Source organism: Protopterus annectens, chromosome 1.part1 (assembly GCF_019279795.1).
Source record: "Protopterus annectens isolate FY-2018-M chromosome 1.part1, PAN1.0, whole genome shotgun sequence".
NCBI classification, from domain to species: domain Eukaryota; kingdom Metazoa; phylum Chordata; order Ceratodontiformes; family Protopteridae; genus Protopterus; species Protopterus annectens.
In genome coordinates, this window is record NC_056726.1 from 1037647027 (window position 1) to 1037670065 (window position 23039).

Consider the following 23039-nt stretch of genomic DNA (forward strand, 5'->3'; position numbering starts at 1 on the left):
CTGATGGCTGTCTTTGTGTTCCCTCTGTTGCTTAACACTCAGAATTATAAGCAGCAACAGACAGACTTTATCTGTTAGTTAAATTAGAGGTTAGAGGTTTCTCTTTTTTTTGACTGGATAAACTCCTATTGATGTTTTCTGCCAGTTTCTGAATTTCTGCACTGGCAATATTTATTTATTTATTTATCTATCTGTTTATTTATACATACATACATTGCATGCATACATTTGTTAACCAGAGGGGTGCATTGGTTAGAAGGCCCTTGACCGACATGACCCAAGCCATAAAACCAAAAGGAAAACATGATTTGCAAAAGTTGAAGTACAAAAATACAAAGTATAAAAATCAGAAAATTGTATGATTTATATGCACATAGGAAACACATCCATAATGAGATAGAGAGATTTAGTCTGTAGGCAGTTAAAGGTACATGCTTAGGGAAGGCGTAGATAAACTGGGGAAGTGTAGGAACTGATCAGAGAGTTTTACCAGCATATATTAGTTAAAATAAAAAAAAAACGAGGCAGTTGTATAATTAACTAAGGGAATTTGTTTTTTATGAAATGTGAAATGCATAGACTGATATATGAGCTGCTTTAAGCTGTAATTGACTTTTGGTCTGACTGCTGAGTTGTACAGAGCTCCCACTATGCATGTTTTTGATGTGATCCTAGTCAGGTGTCTCCTGCTGAATATCTGTTAATTTTGTTTCCTGCATTGTATAATCATTACTAATTGTACAGGGCTCTCACTGTGCATGTTTGTGATGTGGTTCTAGTCAGCTGTGTTCTGTTAAGAACCTGTTTGTTATTTTTGTTTGTTTGTCTTTCGGCTTTTTCCCAGTAAGGGGTTGCCACAGCGGAACTCCGGTCCGCTAATGATTGGCAGTAGATTTTTACGAAACGTCGAGGTGCCAGCTCGATGCCTAACCTTCAATGAAGGCACACCCATTTACACACTCATGTCTTTCGAATGCTACCCAACCGCGGGGAGGACATACAGACTCCACACAGAAGGCACTCCCAAGCCAAGCCGAGAATCGAATGGGAGAACCTCTTACTGTGAGGTAACAACACTACCGCCGTACCACCGCGGCATTATTATATTTGTTTGTTTGTATGATCTGAAAAACATCATGGACCCTGTTCTAGAAGTTGTTGTGTATCTTTGCTTTAGTCTGCATCTTGCTTTTGTTTTGTGTTTAATTCCTTGGAAATTACATTTTATTCAGCTCCTGTTACTGCATTTGTGTCTCTTCCTACTTTATTACTTTACTTTGTTTTTTGCTGCTTCTTATTAACAGTGTTCAATTGCATTTATTCTGCTGCATTTATTTCTGCTTGTTAGTAGCCTGATTAAATTGTAGTTGTTATTCTAAGCCTCTTATTTTTGGTTTAATGACTTGGGCTTCAGGCCATTTATTTTACATTAAGAAGGTTTGTGGTCTACACTCTTGTGGGAGGAGATGGTAGCCTCTGCCCTTCTGAGCTGGGAATCACTGGGTGAAGGCTTTTTGTGCATGCTTCCTCATTTAAGCACTAGGGTTCCAAACCAGTTATTTTACATTAAGAAGATTTATGGTCTAAACTCCTGTGGCACTAGAGGATAGCCTACACCCTACTAAGCTGGGAACTGGTAGTTGAAGGCTCATTGTGTCTGTTATTCTGAAAGTGACTTACTTCTAGTTTGTGCACTTAGGCTGCAAAGCCAAACTTATTGTGGCTGCTGTTCTAGGTGTCTTTGTTCTGGTTTAAGCACTTGGGTTCCCAACCAGTTATTTTACATCAAGAAGTTTTGTGGTCTAGCCTCTTGTGGCAGGAGAGGATAAACTACACACTTCTAAGCTGGGAATTGCTGGTTGATGGCTTATTGTGTCTATTATGCTGAAAGTGTCTTAATTCTGGTTTAAGCACTTGGGCTCCAAACCAGTTATTTTACATTGGTGAGTTGAGGTCTAGACTCCTGTGGCAGGAGAGGATAGCCTACACTCTTTTAAGTTGAAAATTGCAAGTTGAAAGTCTATTGTGGCTGTTATTCTGAAGTGTCTTAGTTCTGACTTAAGCATTTGGGCACCAATATTAGTTGTTTTACATTAGGAAAGTTTGTGGCCTAGACTCATATGGTGGGAGAGTGTAGCCTACACCCTTTTAAGCTGGGAGTTGCTGCTTTATTTAAGCTGTTTTTGTTGGTGTGGCTGTGAGTTTATATGCTTTGAATTTCTAGTACTTCTGCGTTTTATAACATAGGCCAGATTCAGACTTGCTGCATCTAGACTGTTTGGTATCACTTGAGCATTAAAACCAGTTTTTCACTGAGATACTGAAAGATCTGAAGCATCTGTTGCTTCCAACTAGCCATAAGTACCTATTTTAGCTCTATTATTGTACTTTTAGGTTGTATTTGCATTGCACAGTCTGTTTGAATTGTCAAAGCTGTTTTTATTTTTTTTTTGCCACATTTTACTGTATACTGTATACTGTATTGGTTCAGCTGTAGCATAGCCCAGTTCATGGTCTGCTGTTTTTGGGTTTGATTTGTAAGTTCTGAGCATCAAGTTCAAGTCATCATTGTTGGTGAAGGCCCTTCTGCACCCTTGTGGGAGAAGAGTGCTGTCTGGGTCCCATCTAATTAGAGATGATTGGACTAGAGCTCAAAGAGAGTGTCCTTATTGGCTGGTTTGAGTTAAAAGGGTTATTTCTTATTTTATTTAAGCCCCACATTTGTGCTTGTTTGCGTGTAGTGTACCATCATGCACAGTGGCTTAGTGGTTCATGGTTACCATTGGTGGTCATAGTTGCAAATGTTTTGATTGGTAAATTCTCCCTTAGCACTTTGCTTGTGGTCCTCCAGGGGTTTTTCGTGGCCCTGCTCTACTGTCAGGTGGAATACTAGCCTAGCTTCAGAGGTACCAACACATTTCTCACCCATCAGCCATTCCTAAGTATGACCTCTTTTCTTGACCATATAAATATACCTAATACTATGGACAGACATTTCCCACAGTTTCTCCAGCCAGCTTGGTTGACATGGGCATCCTGAGGCAGTATAGCAATGGCCTCATGTTCACCGACAACCTTCTATTCCTAATCCACACAAACTCCACTTGTGAGAGATGCAACTATATTAAGAAACTTGAATTCATGCTCTCTCATACACCAGTCAGTACATATGAAAATGAACGGGTTGCCAGCATGCACACCTTACCTCCTTCTCCACCCAAACACATTTCACACATACCTATATATGCAGAGGTCCTCACCAGAAACATACCTATACACTAGAGACCTCTCAAACATAAACACAAATACAAGCACACTACACATAATACTTCCTCTACAGAACACAATGCACATAATAGCTCATGTACCAGTGTCTCACCTGTCAAGCCCTTAAGGCAAGACACAAAAACAAACAAATCTATTAGTCATAGTTGACACCATTGTGAGACACACAGATGCCCATCTCACTAGAGTGGATAAGGAAAAGGTCACAGTCAGCTTTCTGTCAGGTGCTAGGATCTGCCATATCACTCATACACTGTAGTAATAGGTTCATAGGTAGATACTAGGCTTTTGGCCCTAGGGCCTATATAAGCCTAGCCTAAAAGGTACCCTGGCTTTCGCCACCCAAGAAAATTATTTTCCTGTGCCCCAGTCAAGCAGAGCCACAGAAGTGATCCCCGGGGTGAATTTCTTATTTCCCATTTCCCATCCAATCATAAAGATTTTTCTTGAAGAGTGCTAATGAGGAGCTTTGTTTGACATAGATAGGTAGTTTGTTCCAGAGTATGGGAAGTCTCTGGGACAGGAATCTATCCCTCCAACATGTTCTGTTTATTGTAGTAACAAGGTTTATGTCCCTAGAGTGTGTAGCTCAGAGGGATTGGGATTTCTTTAAGTGGAGCATGTCCAACAGCTCTGGGTTTGACATAGCTTTGTATGTTAGGCAGAGATCGCCTAGATATGCGATGGAGTAAAGCTGGAGTTTTTTGAGACGGTCTGCGTAGGGCATCTGTTTGAGGCCGGTAATCCTCTTTGTGAGGTATTTCTGTGATCTTTCCAGTTGTTGTAGATGTCTTGTGAGGTACATACCAAAAAGGGGTGTTGTACTCTATAATGGGTCTAATGAGTGATGAGTAGAGGGAAACAATGACCTCTTTTTTTCTGGACGAGAAACCTTTTGTAATGAGATGTGCCACGTAAAAGGATTTCCTGACTACTGTGGCAATGTGATTATCAAAGGAGTGACCACTGTCCACCTGTGTCCCAAGGTCTCTTATCACACTATCGGTGTTAAGTAGACTACCGCCTATGTGGTAATTCATTTTTTCAAAAGGGGATGACGATGCACTTTTTGGCATTGAGCTTGAGGCTATGGCTTTGGCACCAGGCATCTGTCTCAGTGAGGCCCTTTTGTAGGATGTCAACATCATTATGAGTTTTGATTATGGCTCCTAGTTTGCAGTCATCTGCAAACTTTGTTAGCCAAAGACCTTCTGTGTTCAGAGAAGTAGATACCAAACAGGAGAAGACCCAGGACTAAACCCTCTGGTACTCCACTTGTCACTGGTCTGAAGTTGGATTTGGAGTCTGCTATTTTCACTGTGTGGGTTCTGTCAGTGAGCCAGTTGGCAACCCATCTTGTGACATAGGGATTTATATGGAGTTTAGTGAGTTTATCTATAATTCCAGAGTGGGGAATGGTGTCAGAAGCCTTGGTGAGATCTAGATAGGCTGTGTGAACTGCCTTACCCTCATCTATGGCTTTGGTGACTGCTTCAAAGAAGTCTATCAGGTTTAGGAGACATGATCTTCCTTTTACAAACCCGAACTGGGTGGAGTCCAGAGTTTGGAGATTACCAGTGTCTTTGTTTATAAGTTCCATGATGATACATTTCATGGCTTTGCAGACCAGGCTCATCAGGCTAATGGGGCGGTAGCTCCCGGGGTCCGTGGTGGCTCCCCCTTTGTGGAGTGGGATAACTGTCGCTGTGTGCCATTCACTGGGAACAATGCCTGAGATGAGGCTATGATTGAACATGGTACTTAGGTGGGGTGCCAGTTCATTCTGTAGTTTGTGTAGAATGCAGACTGGGATGTTGTCAGGTCCCATGGATGCTGTTTTCTTGGCTTTGGAGAGTGTGCAGCTGTGATTACAGGAACTTTGCATTCTTCCTATATAGAGATGGGGCCTTTAGGGGGTGAGGGGGGGGGGTGAAGTTAGCACTGAACCTGTCTGCTAAGATGTTGGCAATATCAGTTGGTTCTGTATATTTAGTGCCATTGTGCTGTAACTCAGAGCAGATCTAAGTGTTGCCATTGAGATTCTTGACATAGCTATAGAATGCTTTGTGGTTGTCTTTAGAATCAGTGGCGATTTTGTTTTCGTAACTAGCTTTGGAGGATTTTATGAGGGATCTTAGTTTCTTACTGAGGCTGACCAGGGAGTTCCTTCAATCATGGGATTTTACTGTTTTTAGCAACAGTTTCTTTCTTTGTTATAGAGTTTATTTATGGCAGGGGACCACCAGATTGGCTTCCATTTTTGGAGGATAGCATCTTGGTTCTGTTAGGGATAGCACGATCCATGCACTCTTGTAAGTGCTTATAAAGTGCATTTGTGTATGATTCAGCAGTTGTACCTCTATTGTCCATCTGCATGGGTGTCGTGAAGTTTGCCACTTCTGTCTTTAGAAGTGTCAAGTTGGCTTTGGAGAAATTTTTTACGGTGGTTTCCCTAATAGGGGTGGGGGCGGGATGTGGATATCTAGGGTGATTAGCTTGTGGTCGGATCTGACCAACAAGGAATTGACCTCTGGTGTGGAACACTGGTCGCTCATGTTGGTAATGACCAAGTCTAGGATATTGCTGCCCCTGGTGGGGGTGTGGATAAGTTGATCTAAGGCGTTGGAATTTATGAATTCCAGAAAACATTGAGCAAAAGAGTTAGTACAGGAGTAGTTTTCCCAGTTAATGGCGGGGTAGTTGAAATTGCCCATTATTAGGGTGTTGGATTGTACACTAATATTTTCCAGTGTATCAAGAAATGAGGAGTGGGACTCCTGGGGCATGGTGGAGCATCTGTAGCAAGCTGCAATTTGGATTGCGGTCTTGCCCAGAGTTAGTTGGGGTTCATATTAGAATGACAAAAACGTATTTTATTGAGTGCGCTTTCCTTGACACATGTAGGGCAAACAGGCAAAACAGTGAAGCAGCTGTTCAGCAAATTCTTTCCCTGGGAAAGAAGTTGCTTGACCGCTTCGTTGCTTTGCCTGTTCTGGAGTGTAGTGTGGTCCCCTGTCCGGTATAGCTCCTGAGCGTGATTGTGCAACAGTTACTGACCTTAGGGTTAGGGTGCGGGTTAAAGGTAAGTGCATATGTATGAAAGTGTTTACTGTTTTTTATTTTGCGTTAGATGTATGGATGGGTTACGTGTGTGTGTGTGTTTTTAGCTGTTTACTTTTGTTTTGGGGGGTAGGATTAGGGTTAAGGTAAGTGTGTTTGTGTTTGGAACTGTTTATGTAAATGTGCGAGAGTTACTGACCTTAGGGTTAGGGTGCGGGCTAAGGTAAGTGCATATGTTTTAAAATGTTTACTGTCTTTTTTTTTGTTTGATGTATGGTTGGGTTATGTGCATATGTGTATTTAGTTGTTTACTGGTTTTTGGGGGGTATAATTAGGGTTAGGGTATGTGTGTATGTGTTTGGAAGTGTTTAATATTTTTTTTTAGAGGGGTTGGAACAGCGATTTCTTTCCCTAGGAAAGAAATCGCTGATGTTCATCGTGTTTCACTGTTGCAGCCATTACACTTGGGTTATCCTGCTGGCAGGCTACCCTCAGTCGTCCTGAATTCCAAAGTCTAGGTCCGGCATTGACTGCGGTCACCTCCTCCTTGATGTCAGAGCACCAGGGGTATAAAACATGAAGACGACGCCATTTTCTTCAGTCTTTCTTGCCGTGCGGTGCCCGAAGCAGAAGCAGTTCGCAAGTGCCGGTTGGCCGACTCCTGAGATTTCAGTTTCGAATTTCAGACCTAAGTCTTCATTAAAGCTAAGTACTCCATTGGGGAAACTTTTTTCTTGCTCCAGACCGATGGCAGAAAAAGTTAATAATTGTATTTCTTGTGGGAAGCAAATACCTCATAAGGATTTTCATTCTTACTGTATTCCTTGCCTAGGCCCTGATCATAACGTTGCTAGTTGTCAGTTTTGTGCTAGATTTAACCAACGCACTATTAAGTGTCGGTTCGATTTCGCATTTCATTACTTTGGTAGAAGATTCAATTATATAATGCAGTCGGATCAGCCGACTACCGAAATTTATAAAAAACGCAAAGACAAGAAAAAGGACAAGCATCCGAGGTCCAAAACCGACGACGAAGCCTCCGCTAGGCCAGTCGCTGGTTCGCCGGCTCTCAGTGAGGAGCTTTTGCAGCCCCTGATGCCTGCTACCTCAGAGCCACAGGCCGCTTCCGACTCCCACGTGGAGCGGGCTAGGCCTCTGAAAATGCAAGGTATTGGACACTCGGAAACTATTCCCTCATTTGGGTCCGGAGCCGCTGAGCAGGCATCGGCTTCTGAGGGTGTTTTCAGGCCAACTCAGTTATATGTGAAACCTACTTCAGCTACAAAGACAAAGACTAAAGCAGCTCTAAAGACAAAGAAACAAGTACAGCATTCACCTGGACAGGCCTCCATGCCTAAGAAACAGATGCTTAAAATGGCTGAAGACCTTATTACTTTGATTAGGTGTTCCCATCCCCCTCCTGATAAGAGGCCTAGGCAAGAGATAGACTATGACTCCTCAGATCAGGTTTCCATTTCCTCTGACTCCTCTTCTGAACAGGAATACTCTCTTTCTCCCTATGAGGATTCTGATGCTGAAGAATCTATCCCCTCAGCTTCTCCTCCTGACGATTACTCTTTTGGGGAGACATTGCATACTATGAGAGAACATTTCCACTGGGAGAGCCAGGATTACTCTGAATCCAAGAAAAGGCACAGAGATTTCCTTTTATTACTTCAGCACAGGCCCCTTGCTATCCCTCCTGTCTTAGATATTGTAGATGAGGTTTTCTCAGAATCCGGTCTGTCTCCAGACTCATTACCTCCAGCTCCTGTCAAGCCAGACAGATATTACAGGGTCCCTGACTCACATAAATTTCTTTACAAGAACTCTGCGGCTGACCCAGAAACCATCTCTCAGGGTCCCAAGGGGGTTAAGGCTTCCTCTGCAAAAAACCCTATTCCTTCTGATAGGGATTCTAGGGCACTGGACAGATGGGGGAAAAAGATTTACACTTCGGCTACCTTGGCTATAAGATCTTTAAATTGCCAGTTTCATATGCTTAAGTATCAGCAATATCTTATGTCTCTGCTTAAACAGAAAATGTTGACAAATTCAGAATTTGCAGAAAACAAGGAAATGCAGGATTTATTGCATGCAGCTGAACAAGTGGGAAAGCATAATTTGCAATGTGCGTCCTGCAGGGCTGCTGTTACAGGTTCTGTCATTAGGAGGCATGCTTGGTTAAAGGAACAGAATTTGCCTGATCATGTTAAAGCAAAATTATTAGATGCACCATTACAGAATGATACTTTGTTTGGTGTTAAAGCAGAGGTGTTGAAGAAAATGGAGGATAAAGCTAAATCTATGCAAACAGTGAAGGATTTCTTGCAGGTACAACCTCCCAGATTAAGCAGGAACCTGCCAACAAAAAAAGTGGTCCTTTCCAGTGTCAGACAGGTCACAAAGAGGCAGATACAGACGCCTTAGAGGCAGATCACAACCCCAGGGCTCTTACAGGCCTAGACAATGGAGTGCTGCTACCTCCAAAGGTAGAGAGGAAAAATCACAGCCATACAGGAAGCAGTCTTAATGACTTTCCACTGCCAGCTCCAAGCACTTATCTTTTGACAGACCCTTTGGGGGGAAATCTAGCACTTTTTTCACAAAATTGGCATATAAGAACCCAGGACAAATGGGTCTTAAATATCGTTTCACAAGGCTACAGGTTCCACTTTCACACCCTGCCAAGGTCAAACGGTATGCCAGATCTTCCACACAATCAATGGGCAGAGGCTCAAAAGCAAGTTTCTTCCCTCATGGACATGAGGGCCATTCAGCTAGTACCACAGCAAGAGCAGGGGCTAGGATTTTACTCAAGGCTATTCTTGGTACCCAGAAAGGACAAAGCCTGGAGACCAATACTGGATCTGTCTATTCTAAACACAGTCCTGGATATTCCAAAATTCAAAATGTTAACTCTGCAGCAACTTCTTCCCATGCTGGGCAAGAGGGCATAGATGGTGACTAGACCTAAAAGAGGCATGCCTGCATGTCCCAATCAGACAATCATGCAGAAAATACCTCAGATTTATAGCTGGCTCAGTGCACTACCAGTTCTCTGCACTGCCCTTTGGCTTATCTACTGCACCCAGGGTCTTCACAAAATGCCTGGCACTAGTGATTGCATTCTGCAGACAGAAAGGAATTCAAATATATCCTTACCTGGATGACTGCCTTATTCAAGCAGAGGACAAGGACATTCTTCTACAGCATCTGGCATTTGTAAAAGGATTACTAACAGGCTTAGGGTACACAGTAAACGAAAATAAATCAAAACTCGTACCCTCTCAAGAGATAATATTCCTGGGTTCAAGCTTAAATACAACTGCCCAGATGGCTTATCTCACACCAGACAAACACAGACAACTGACTACTTATTTCAAAACGTTGGCAACAAAAACCCAGTTATCTGCAAGAAAAATTCTGCAGGCTTTGGGCTTCATGGCATCCTGCATTCTGCTAATTCCATATGTAAGATTGCATATGAGGAAACTTCAATGGTATCTAAAAAGTGTTTGGACTCAACATTGCCACAGCCTGGAAACAATAATTTCTCTCATTCCCTGCCTGCAACAGGGGTTTCAAGAGTGGGCAGAAGCCTGTCACTACAACAAGGGACAGCCATTCATCTTACTCACAGCCAGGCAGACACTGACAACAGATGCATCAGATTATGCCTGGGGGGCCCATATGGCAGGAAGATGTATTCAGGGCACATGGTCCGCAAGTCAAATGCATCTACATATCAATCAAAAAGAGATGCTAGCACTTCAGAATGCCCTTACAGCTGTCAAGGATTTACTTCAGCCAGGACAACTACTGATAAGGACGGACAATACTACAGTCATGTGGTACATAAACAAGCAGGGAGGCACACATTCCTACCCCCTCTGCAGACTAGCCATAAACTTATGGGACACAGTATTGACGTACCAAGTACATCTGCAAGTGCAATTCCTGCCAGGAAGGACAAACACCTTGGCAGACGAACTAAGCAGAAACCTAATGGATCCCCACAAATCAAAATTGGATCCGCAAGTCTTCAGCATGATAACAAGGAACTGGGGATGCCCGGACATAGACCTGTTTGTCTCCCCTCACAACTACCAAATACAGATATTCTGCACAAGGACTTATCACAAGCATGGAAAGTGGATGCTCTATCGTTCAGCTGGAAAAACCTAACAGTATATGCATTTCCTCCTCTGCCTCTCCTCCCCAAGGTACTCCTCAAGGTCAGACAAGAGAAACCAAAAATTATACTGATCGCCCCAGACTGGCCCCGCCAGCACTGATACCCAATCCTAAAGAGCTTGTCTCAATGCCCAGCTTGGACATTACCTCAAATTCCTCTCTTATTGACCCAACAAGACATTCAAATACTGCACAGCCAACATGGCGGTTAATGTAGCCATTCAGAACACACCTCTCTCTAAAGCAGTGATGGATGTTATTTTGGAGGCCAGGAGGCCTAGCACCAGAAAATCTTATGCAGAAAAATGGAAGAGATTCTGTGCTTGGAACCAGGCACAAGGTTTTGACACAATTATTCCAAATATTCCTCAGATTATGCAATACTTAACTGAGATGCTTAATAAGGACCTTTCTTTTTCGTCAATTAAAATTCATGCCTCTGCCATTTCAGCTCATTACAATACAGAACCACCAATTATTTCTCATCCATTACTCAGGCAGTACTTCAGAGGGGCCAAAAACATAAGACCCCCAAGGAGAGCACCAATACCTGCATGGGACCTCAACTATGTCTTGGAAAAACTCACACTGCCTCCGTTTGAACCAGCTTCTACAGCTGATATTAGATTCCTATCCTGGAAAATAGCTCTGCTCCTAGCAATAACCTCTGCTAGATGAATTTCAGAGTTGCAGGCACTCATGGCTGTGGAACCTTTTATCATTTTCCATCCTGACAGGGTTTCTCTATGCACAAACCCGACATTTATGCCTAAGGTAGTGTCCAGTGTGGCCCTTAATCAGACTATTCATCTGCCTACTTTTTATCCAAATCCACAGAATAAGGGTGAGAGACTCCTGCATTCTTTGGACATACACAGGCAGCTACGCTTCTACTTGGACAGAACTAAAGCTTTCAGAAAGACTGATCAACTTCTAGTGGCATATGCTGCAGGATTACAAGGAAAACCTATCTCAAAGCATACTATTTCAAAGTGGATAGGTCACTGCATTCGTTTCTGCTATTCACAGCATGGCAAATCAGTGCCTAAGGTCATTAGGCCACATTCAACCAGAGCAGCAGCCACTTCAGCAGCCTTCCTCAGAGGAGTACCAACCAAAGACATCTTAGAGGCTGCAACTTGGAGTTCAGTGCATACTTTTAGAAAGCACTATCACTCACCTCTCTACTATAAATCCAGAGCAGGCTTTGCCACTGCAGTTCTGCAGGGCCTGATAGACTCTTCTAATCCTACTTAGCACCAGCCTCCCAATCTTAGCTTTGGGATTCAAACCAAGTGTAATGACTGCAACAGTGAAACACGATGAACATAGTACAGTTGTGTACCTACCATAAATGTAGATGTTCGAGTGTATTCACTGTTGCAGTCCAGGTTACCCTCCCTTCATCCCCCTTTTCCTTTGCTGGGACTTATCTGTACTTCAATAGTCAATACAACCTACATGGTGTATTTACTTCTAGATGAAGGAAAAGTTGTTTTTTGTGCATGCATGCTTATTGGCATATTTTAGCCTACCATTTTAAGGGCACCTGACATCTGGGGCAAGAAACACTGAAGAAAATTGCGTCAGCTTCACCTTTTATACCCCTGGCACTCTGACGTCAGGGAGTAGGCGACCGCAGCCAACGCCGGACCTAGACTTTGAAAAGGCAGAATGTTAACAATCCATTATTTCGTCACACTTTAACATGCCAACAAGCCTCCTTCAGCTTCTTTGTTTTGGAGATAGTTCCCAAGGAAGTTAGGGGTGGTATGTGGGAAGCAAAGTTAGAATACAGGGAATTGTTTTGGCAGATTATTTTGGATGCCACTAAACACCCTGGTTTAAATGATATGTTATCTATTATTCCTGTGCTCAAGTTAAGAGCAGCCAAACTTGTTACAAATGTGAACATTTATTTACATTTATTTATTTACACCTTTTTAAAGTATTTATATTTTAAGTACCGAAACTTTTTGAATATGTTTCACTGTGCATATGATTATATTTTATAAATAAGTGTGGGTTGAACATGGCCATTTTTTATTTACATTGTCATACAGAAAGTCTTACCAATTGTTTAACTCTTTTATTGGATGATTGCTTATTATTCAATTATTTTATTTTAATTGAAAGTGGACTATATATTGAGTGAGTGTAGTTGCACTCTTGTTTTGTTTTCTGATGAAGAAGCTCGAAAACGTATTTACAGTTGTTAGCGTTAATTTTTTATGCTGCTTGTAATAAACTGTTTTGGATTTTACTCAGCGGTCTTGGCACCTTGGCGCCTCCTTTGGTTCTCCAAGCGAACACTTGTTTGGTTATTTGGTTTATGTTTGTTCACTTTTCATCTCTTAGTTGGTACAGATGTCAATGTTCTCCATTTTAAGGAGTGTCTCGAGTGAGTGCATTTTGAGGTTTAGACTTCTAACATTGAGTAACATTACCCTTAGATTTTGCTTGTTTGTACCTGTTACTGTGGTGAATTTGTCATTTGAACCTTACCTAAAAAAGGCACTATAGGGGTGGCAAGAGCCTTAGCCAGTATCTGGAATCCCAAGGGCGATAGGTGCAGGCCATCTCTGGCAAAGCATCATGGTCTGTCGATCATGTCATCCAAGGCAGACAGATACTGGATCCCTTTAGAATGACACCAGAAACTTAGTCGATTGTTGAAGTCAATCATTTTGTCCTTGTGCTGTGGTATCATTCTGGGTGATGGCAGGATGCTACTCAGGGCTAGGGTCATACCTGCCTGGATAACAGGTACTGTTATGACTCTGTCATAGTCTGTGTTGGTGTGAATGACTAGACACTTACCTCTCTGGACTATATGAAGAGAGACATGACTGAGCTCTCAGATTATGCGTCTCAGGCAAGTATGTCCCTAGCATTAAGCAGCATTTTACCTTCATCTAAGATCATGCCTCACTACAAACAGAAAATGATTGATTTTAATAATTGACTTAGTTTCTGGTGTCATTCTAAGGGGATACAGTATCTGTCAGCCTGGGATGACGTGATCGATGGATCTTGATGGTTTGCCAGAGATGGTCTTCATCTATCATCACTGGGATTTTGGCTACTGGCTAAGGCTCTTGCCACCACCATAGTGCCTTTTTCAGGCAGTATGTCAACAACAAAGTTCCCAATGTAAAAAATCTATGCAAAAATAACCTCAAGGTTATGCTGCTAAATTCTAGGAGTCTTAACATGAAACTGCACTCACTGGAAGCAGTCCTCACCTTGGTAGGCACAGACATTTGTGCAGTTAAAGAGACCTGGTTCAAGGCTGTGGAGAGCACCCAAGCCATGCCAGCTTACACCAACTTCCACACATTCAAACCACAAACCGAAGGCATGAAAAATACACCTCCAGATTGGTTAAACAGTATGATTCTCTGTAGATACTTCAGGTGCAATTAACTGTTGGTAGGACACCTATTCAAGTCATTTACATCTACAAGAACCCCTCCATGAATCAGAGCACCTACTCTGCCTATTTGGATCTATTTGAGTTTATCAAGATACATCCAAACACCATGGTTTTGGGTGACTTTATTTACCCATCCATTGACTGGGTAAATTACTCATGAGCAAACTCACTTCCCCAAAGGTTCATTGACTTCATTAATTCCAGTGCCCTGGACCAGCAGGCTGACACCCCCACAAGGGGTTCCAACATCCTGGATCTGGTGCTTACCCATATGTGGGACCACTGTAGCAATCCCACTTTGAAGTCTTCCCTAGTGAGATTTGACCACAAATAAGTCTCATTCAAAATACCTATCAACCTGACCCCCCCCCAGCCCCAGCAGCAAGTAAACTAAAAAACTTCTCCAAAGCAGATTATAACCTGTTACAGGATGGTATAAATAGCTTCACTGCACCTCTCCCCCCAATGGAATTGGCAGCTATGCTGAGTTCTACACCAATGCTTTATACAAACACCTGTATAACTGTATTGACTCGGCCATACCTGATAGGACCAAAACAAGCTCCTCAAGGAAGATCAAACCTGCCTGGTGGACAACTGTCATTAACAGGTTTTACAATAAGAGGAAGAAATTGATATCTAAGAGTAAGAGGGAGTGAGCCCTAAACTGAAAACACTCCCTCCTCAGCTTAAACAAGCAAATACGACTTCTTGTAGTCCTCCAATACAAACTACGAATCCAAATTAGCTTCCTCCTGTGTGGAATCTGCATGTCCTCCCCGCGGTCGAGTGGCGTTCGAAAGACATGCGTGAATAGGCGTGCCTTCATTGAAGGTTGGGCATCGGACTGGCAACTCAGCACCATAAAACTCTACTGACGATCATTAGCGGACCGGAGTTCCGCTGTGGCGACCCCTAAGCAGGAAAAGCAGAAAGACAAACAACAACAACAATTAAGGACAACTGTATGGCGTTCTTTAGTTACAGCCATAACCTAAAATGGTCCAGATTTCTGCCAAACTGGTTGTTAATGATACCACATATACTGAGCCTGTAAACATAGCTAACCTGTTGGCCGACAGGTTCTCTGAAAAATTCACACTCCTGTCCCCGCCACACATACCCCATGACATCCTACCACCTGACCCTTACTTGTATATCTAAAGACTAGGTTGTGAACTCCCTCTCTAAGCCCAGAAATGTATCATCTATGGGACCTGATAACATCCCTGGCTGTATCCTACATGAGATCCAACAAAAACTGGCAATACCACTAGTATTCTTTTCATATTCTAAGCACTGGCTTCATCCCAGCTGAATGGAAAACGGCCACTTTTATTCTCTTGCACAAAAGTGGTGCTTCCACTGACCCTGGCAACTATAGGCCTATTAGCCTGACTAGCCTTATCTGCAAGGCTATGGAGTGAATCATCATGGACCTTAACAAAGATACAAGAAATCTCAGAAAACTTGACCCTTCTCAGTCTGGGTTTGTCAAAGGGAGATCATGTCTGTTAAACCTAGCAGACTTCTTCGAGACAGTCACCAAGGCCCTGGATGAGGGGAAATCTGTGCATACAGCCTAGCTAGACCTAGCCAAGGCATTTGACACTATCCTCCACTCAGGCATTATTGACAAACTCACCCAGCTAGGTATCAACCCTTATATCATTTGATGGGTCACTAACTGGCTCAGTGATAGAACAAATAGTTAAAATAGTGGAATCCACCTCTAAGAGCAGACTTGTAACCAGTGATGTTCTACATGGATTAGTCCTGGGACCTCTACTGTTTGTAATCTATTTCTCCGAAGTAGAAGCAAAAACTAAAGGTCTGTGGCTGACAAAGTTTGCTGATGACTGCAAACTGGGAGCGGTCATAGAATTTCCAAATGATATCAACATCCTGCAAGAGGATCCTACACAAAAAAATGATTGGTGCCAAAGTCATGGCCTTAAACTCAATGCAAAAAAAAAATTATTATCATCCCCTTTTGTAAGAGCAATGTTCCTGCTAACTACCACATCAATAGTAACACCCTAGGTATGCACTCAGTGGTGAGAGACCTGGGCACACAGGTTGACAGCAACCTTACCTTTGATCACCTTGTCTCCTCAGTGGTAAGAAGGGCATTCTATATTGATCCTTTGATAAGTAAGGGCATTGCCACCTGAAAAAAATAAGTTATGACCTCACTGCAGTCTTCCCTCATCAGGCCAGTAATTGAGTACAATGCCCCTTTTGGTATGTACCTTTCTAAGCACCTGCAGCAATTGGAGAAACCACAGATTTCTTCACAAGGTAAAGTTAAGGTCTTCAGCATCTGTCTTGTGTGGATCACCTAAAATAACTGTCACTTTATTCTGTTTCATACAGACTACTCAGAGGCGATCTCTGCTTTGCATATAAGGCAATCTCTGACCGTGCTTTATTGGAAATGCTACATATCCGCAAGTCAAAAGGTACACGGGTTACACGCTCTAAAGACTTAACCTGGTATACGACATTAGTAGAACCTGCTGAAAGGACAGATTTCTCTCCCAGAGGTTACCACATCTTTGAAACAGACTCCCACTTCATGTCAAACAGAACACCTCATTGACCTTCTTTAAATGCAATCTGGATGATGGGATGGGTAACTGTAAATTTACCCCGGGTGTTCCAGCTGTGTCCCTCTTGGACAAAGGTGGTAGGTGCTGATCTTGGAAATAAGGGTAGAACCTGGCTAGGCTTGTAAGGGCCCTAGGGTCATTAGCCTAGTAACTTCCTATGATCTTATGATCCTTTGACTTACTTGGGCTGCTAATTTTAATTTGGTTGGAAACAACATCTTTGCATTGATAGAATTTAAATAGTACCTCACCTTATCCTCTGACAGGTGATCTCAGTTTGGAGATCACCAATAACAGCATTAGGAGTAATCAACATACCTCTAAATGGATCAATTCAAAGGCCAACAGGACTCGGAGCTTGAAATTTAATCAAAGCACAGCTTTTATTAATCCAACAGGAACAAAACTTAAAACCCAAGCGCTTTCACCCACCTCTGCCAGGCTTTCTCAAGGAACAAACACTTATCAAATGCTTTCACTACTGTTTAAATAGTCATGCTTCAAACAGCTGATAAAAATCAATTAATCACCTTAATTAATTCATGGTGATACTTCATCCCTCTAAAAGCATTTATAAAAATCTGCACCTATTAATATATTATCATATTCAATATAAAACCTATTAGTATAAGTCCTAAAATTATTATACATATAAAATGTACCTCACAAATAAAAAAAAAAAAAAATATATATATATATATATATATATATATATATATCCAATTATATAATGTTCATATCATACATAAATGAACATAAGGGAAACCTCATCAGAGTCTAGCTTTTCTTAGCTTTAAAACACAACCAATATTAATACTATCGTTCAACCCCGGAGGTTTACTAGCATCCAACTTTAATTGCCAGAGTAATTCACGATATTCCAGGCAAGTCTCCCAACTACCTCCTGAAGTTTATGGAACTAGAACAAATTAGTCCGGTCATAAGAGGGTTGAATGATAGTATTAATATTGGTTGTGTTTTAAAGCTAAGAAAAGCTAGACTCTGATGAGGTTTCCCTTATGTTCATTTATGTATGATATGAACATTATATAATTGGATATATATATATATTTTTTTATTTGTGAGGTACATTTTATATGTATAATAATTTTAGGACTTATACTAATAGGTTTTATATTGAATATGATAATATGTTAATAGGTTCAGATTTTTATAAATGTTGCTTTTAGAGGGATGAAGTATCACCATGAATTAACTAAGGTGATTAATTGATTTTTATCAGCTGTTTGAAGCATGACTATTTAAACAGTAATGAAAGCATTTGATAAGTGTTTGTTCCTTGAGAAAGCCTGGCAGAGCTGTGTGAAAGTGCTTGGGTTTTAAGTTTTGTTCCTGTTGGATTAATAAAAGCTCTGATTTGATTAAATTTCAAGCTCCGAGTCCTGTTGGCCTTTGGATTGATACAGTTACTAGCTTGGATTCCTTTGACTGTGTATTTTATACCTCTAAATGGAATGTTATAGCTGCCCTAGCTAGCAACGTATGCATAATTTCTGTTTTTTGTATAATTTCACTTTTTTAATGCACACCTTTTAGATCTTTTGTGAATTTGCCTACATCTGTATTCTGATAATACTAAATCAGAATGCTGCACTTTTGCATACTTAACTCATCAACACAAAAGCTGGGAAACTCAGTGAATGTCATTTATTTTAAATCCAATCAACAGAAAACCATAGTATAAGAACAGTAATGGATGGTAGTGAGATGGCAGTTATCTGAGTATTTACTCTCTGCTGGTCAGTGAGTTTGATCACTCAATATAAACGCTCAGGATCAGATTTTCCATTTAGAAGTTAATACACAGACCTTCCTTGTCCCTGCAGTACATCACTGCTGTTGTGAATCTACTCTTGACACGTTGTCTGCACACACAGTGTGGGATTATCACGTACATATCACTACCAAAATATAGTAGCCTCTTACCACACATTATAGGGAACAAATGTAGCTTCCTAAGGAGCAGTAGTGAAGGGACTGCATTGTGTTAGTATACACTGGGATGATATTTCTGTTTTTTTCTTTTGAGCTGTGTTGTTTAGTACAAAAGTAATGTATGCCTTTACATTCCACTTAATTTAATTTTTTTATGTAGGAAAATGCACATCCATTGTCTGCATGCATTTTAATTTATAACTGCTTTAAATGTAATATTAGTTTCAGTGAAAGATTTTCTTAATTTTTTTTTTTTCTTTTTTTTTTTTTTTTCAGGATTGAGACTGGCAAATGGTCCAAGCCGTTGCAGTGGCTTAGTGGAAGTGAATGATGGCTCTCAGTGGGGCTCAGTCTGCAGTACTGATTGGGACATAGAGAATGCTAATGTAATCTGCAGACATCTAAGGTGTGGAAGTGCCCTGTCAGTCCAGACACGGAACTTGTATGGTGAAAGTCAAGGACCTGTTCTGTTGGATGGCATGTATTGCAATGGGTCAGAAAAATCTCTGTCGCAGTGCTCTGCTAGCCAGTTTGGAAGCTATATCTGTGACACATTACAGGTGGCAGCAGTGGAGTGTTCAGGTACAAACTAATTTCAAAATGCAATTTTTGGAAATTTTTACTACATTTAGAGCTAGATAATTGATATTGCAAAATGAATGCTGTCAGTGGCTGAACAGATAATGCCCTCAGAGTGGATGCTTGAATATTAGAAGACTGGGGGTTCTCTTCCACTCTGTGGGACTGGATTTATTTTCCATTAGTAGGATGACGCAGTGGTGCAGTGGTAGTGTTGCCACCTTACAGCAAGAGGTTCTCCAGTCCGATTCTCAGCTGGGGTAACTTCTGTGTGGAGTCTGCATGTCCGGCCTGTGTTCGTGTGTGTTTTCTCCGGGTGCTCCGGTTTCTTCCCACATTACAAAGACATGTGTCTGGAGCATTTCTCCCCAGGCCTCCACTGAAAATTTACTTTGTTTCAAGTTAGACTTTCCCAGTTAACAAATATTAAATAAAATAAATAAAGAAAGAAAATAAATTACTGACAATCCAGTATATAAGGAGGGGTAATACACTCTTGAGGTGCCACACTTCAGGTGAAACATTAAACTCATATGCTATCTGACTGAGAATGCAGTAGCTCTGTTGGATGTAAAAGACCACCTGACATTTATCAAAAACAAAATAGGGGCAATTTATTACAACTTATTTACATATGTACAGCAACATTTTCAATAGTTAGTTGAAATCTGATCCAAATGATGTCTGTTTAGTCTTCCCACCCCTTGCTCCATAATCTGTTTAGTCCTCCAACCGTTGATCCATAGTCTGTTTAGTCCCCCACTCCTTATTCCATAGCCTGTTTAGTCCCCCCTTACTCCATAGAATGTTTATTCTCCCACCCTTTACTCCATGGTCTTAGTCCCCCACCCCTTACTCCATAATCTTAGTCCCCCCTTACTCAATAGTTTAGTCCCCCCACCCCTTACTCTATTATCTGTTTACTCCCCCACTCCATACTCCATTGTCTGTTTAGTCCCCCCACTCCTTATTCCATAGCCTGTTTAGTCCCCCCTTACTCCATAGAATGTTTATTCTCCCACCTTTTACTCCATGGTCTTAGTCCCCCCATCCATAATCGTAGTCCCCCCTTAATAGTTTAGTCCCCCTACCCCTTACTCTATTATCTCTTTACTTCCCCACTCCATACTCCATTGTCTGTTTAGTTCCACCCTTACTTCATTGTCTGTTTAGTCCCCCCACCCATTATCCATAGTCTGTATAGTCCCCCCACATTTTACTCCATTGTCTGTTTAGTCCCCCTTATGCCATAGCCACAACTTAATGTAGTTTATCACTTCTTGCACATTCCTTAGCTTAATATCCAAAACAATATCACATATCTCCATGCACAAGAACCGTACCATTACATCAGTGTTCTATCATTCCACATAGTTATTTTAATCCCTCTCATAATCCCCACAATGAATTATATTTATGTCTACTTTTTCAAGTATGAGTTCATTAAATTCCATTGAATCAGTCACTACATAATAAAACAAAAAAATGCTTATTCATCTTTTCCAGAGTATTTTCTTTTTACTATCTTGCACTACATATTCTCGTTATTACTACTACATACCACTGTACTTTTACAGATAACTTACTTGGTAACAAACTTCAGAAAAAATGGAACAATCCCATAAAATCATTATATGCTATTTATCTTCCCCGGATGCACTATGTTATCTTTCTTTTCGAATATTCCCATTCATCCACATAATGACATTCACTGCAATGTTTTCATAACATCTTTTTTGTGTAACTGCTATGTCTTCTACTTCCACTGTATCCATATGTCACCTTTTTTGTAACACACTCATATCAGCATTTTTTATATTCTGTTTTCTTTCCCTTTTCATAATTTTCAGTTCCTCCTTATGTGTCTGCCATGTTTGCAGCTTTGCACACACGCATACACACACACACACACACACACACACACACACACATATATATATATATATATATATATATATATATATATATATACACATACACATACATACACAGTATGCATATATATATATATATATATATATATATATATATATATATATACACATACACAATTTTCTTTCTCTTTAAATGCTATTTAATGCATATGTAAGAAAGACAAAAACACTACACGATTCAATAGACTTAATCCATCGTTCTGCTTACCTTTATGTAAAATACCTTTTTTAATAGATTTAAGGGAGTTTATTCAGAAATACTAGCACTTCTGTGAAGCAGTAAATATTATGAGACAGCGTTTCCAGAGGAAATTAAGAATAGTACTAGACAAGTGAACATGTGGACAATAATATCCATAGCTATAAATCCATTTGATTCTATACACTTGAACATTTTCACCTCATTTCATAGACTGTGATTAAACTGGATAATTATGTACATGAAATATATGTTTTTGCACTCAACGGTTTCCCATACCTAACCATTAACTGATACTCTTAACACAACATTTTTAGTAAATAGTTTACCTCTTCCTTTCATAACTGATTACTCAAGAAAGGGTTTTCTTCCTTCTTTTTGCTGGACTTCTCTCTCAAACACTGATTACTTTTCACTTAAATTAGAAAACATGCATGTGAGAGGCAGATCTAGCCATATTCCATGAAAGAAGATGAAAACAAAAAAACAGTGGCTAGAGATGTATTTCTGAACAGTCCCTAATTCTAGATCTTATGACGTACATAAATAACAAAACCATCACTTTCTGATCTTGCAGCATAGATAAACAATATGTGTGTGTATACGTATATGTATATATGCGTCTATAGATATATATATATATATATATATATATATATATATATATATATATATATTTATATATTTGTGTGTGTGTGTGTGTGTGTGAGTGTGTGTGTGTGAGCATGTGTGTTTATAGGTAATATTATAGATATAGGTAATACTATAAATATTGATATAGATATAGATATAGATATAGATGTGGGTCTACTTAAATTGATTGACAGACCTATATGTCAATGTAAGACAGAGCCCACATTCGACCTCTCAGTTGTCATCTTGGGATTAGTGTTTCTGTTTTCTCCTGGTGAGAGAAGGAGTACAGGGACATTATTTCCTGGAGACTGGTGATCACCAGAAAGCCCAATAAGTGCTTTATAGGTGACAGCTTGGACCCTGTTCTTATATTCTGGTCCTGGTGACAGAATGAGCAGAATGCATTGATTCCTGACTGCTTCTGGTTGGAGAGTAAGTGTCTGTGCTTAATTTACTTGATTGGTCTGGTTGCTATTCGAGCCATCTACCAGAAAACAGGCTACAAGCTTACAGACCCTTGCATCATCTGGTACAGGACTGTGGATCACCAAACATGCTGTGGGCTGCTTTTCTTCTTGGGATTGGTGCTAACATTTTGCTTCTGGTGAGAGAAGAAGCAAAGGAGCACTGTATCCCAACAGAGTGAAGCTGTGCTGAGACCAGCATTAGTAGTAGCCTTGCTTTGTTTCTAACTTCAGAATATATTTCTAAATACTTCATCTTTGAATTTTCATGGTCTATGCATTAGTTTCCCCTCAAGTGTTTGGCAGTGCTCTGTGCCAAACTCAGACACCTTGAGTGACTTTTTCTTGTAAAAGCACAATTGAAATTTCTCCACTACCTAGTTGCACACAGTTCAAGTAGTTTGCAATGACTAGCACTGTACATATAGTTGCAAACCAGATACTCCTGACAGTGACTGATAGTCTCACTCCAACTATCTAATCAATAAAAAAGGGTCTATTGCCATGGATATGAACATTCCTGCTGTCACTGTTACCAGCTTGGTGGATATGGGCATATTGAGGCAATGCAGAAATTGCCTCATGTTTACTGACAAGCGATTACTTCTCAAACAAACTGATACAGGATGTGAGAGATGTATTTCCATATCACTGGAGGCAAAGATCTCACATAAAAGTACT

The 23039-nt window shown here is 40.7% G+C and overlaps 1 protein-coding gene across 2 annotated transcripts in view; it reads left to right on the forward strand.

Moving 5' to 3' along the window:
- LOC122808819 (deleted in malignant brain tumors 1 protein-like) overlaps window positions 1-23039 on the forward strand; it is a 612008-nt gene that overhangs the window by 281117 nt on the left and 307852 nt on the right. For both annotated transcript variants that reach the window (XM_044079898.1, XM_044079889.1), the window contains exon 6: window positions 18823-19128. In XM_044079898.1, coding sequence (XP_043935833.1) covers window positions 18823-19128 — 306 coding nt within the window. The remainder of the gene's footprint in view (window positions 1-18822; window positions 19129-23039) is intronic.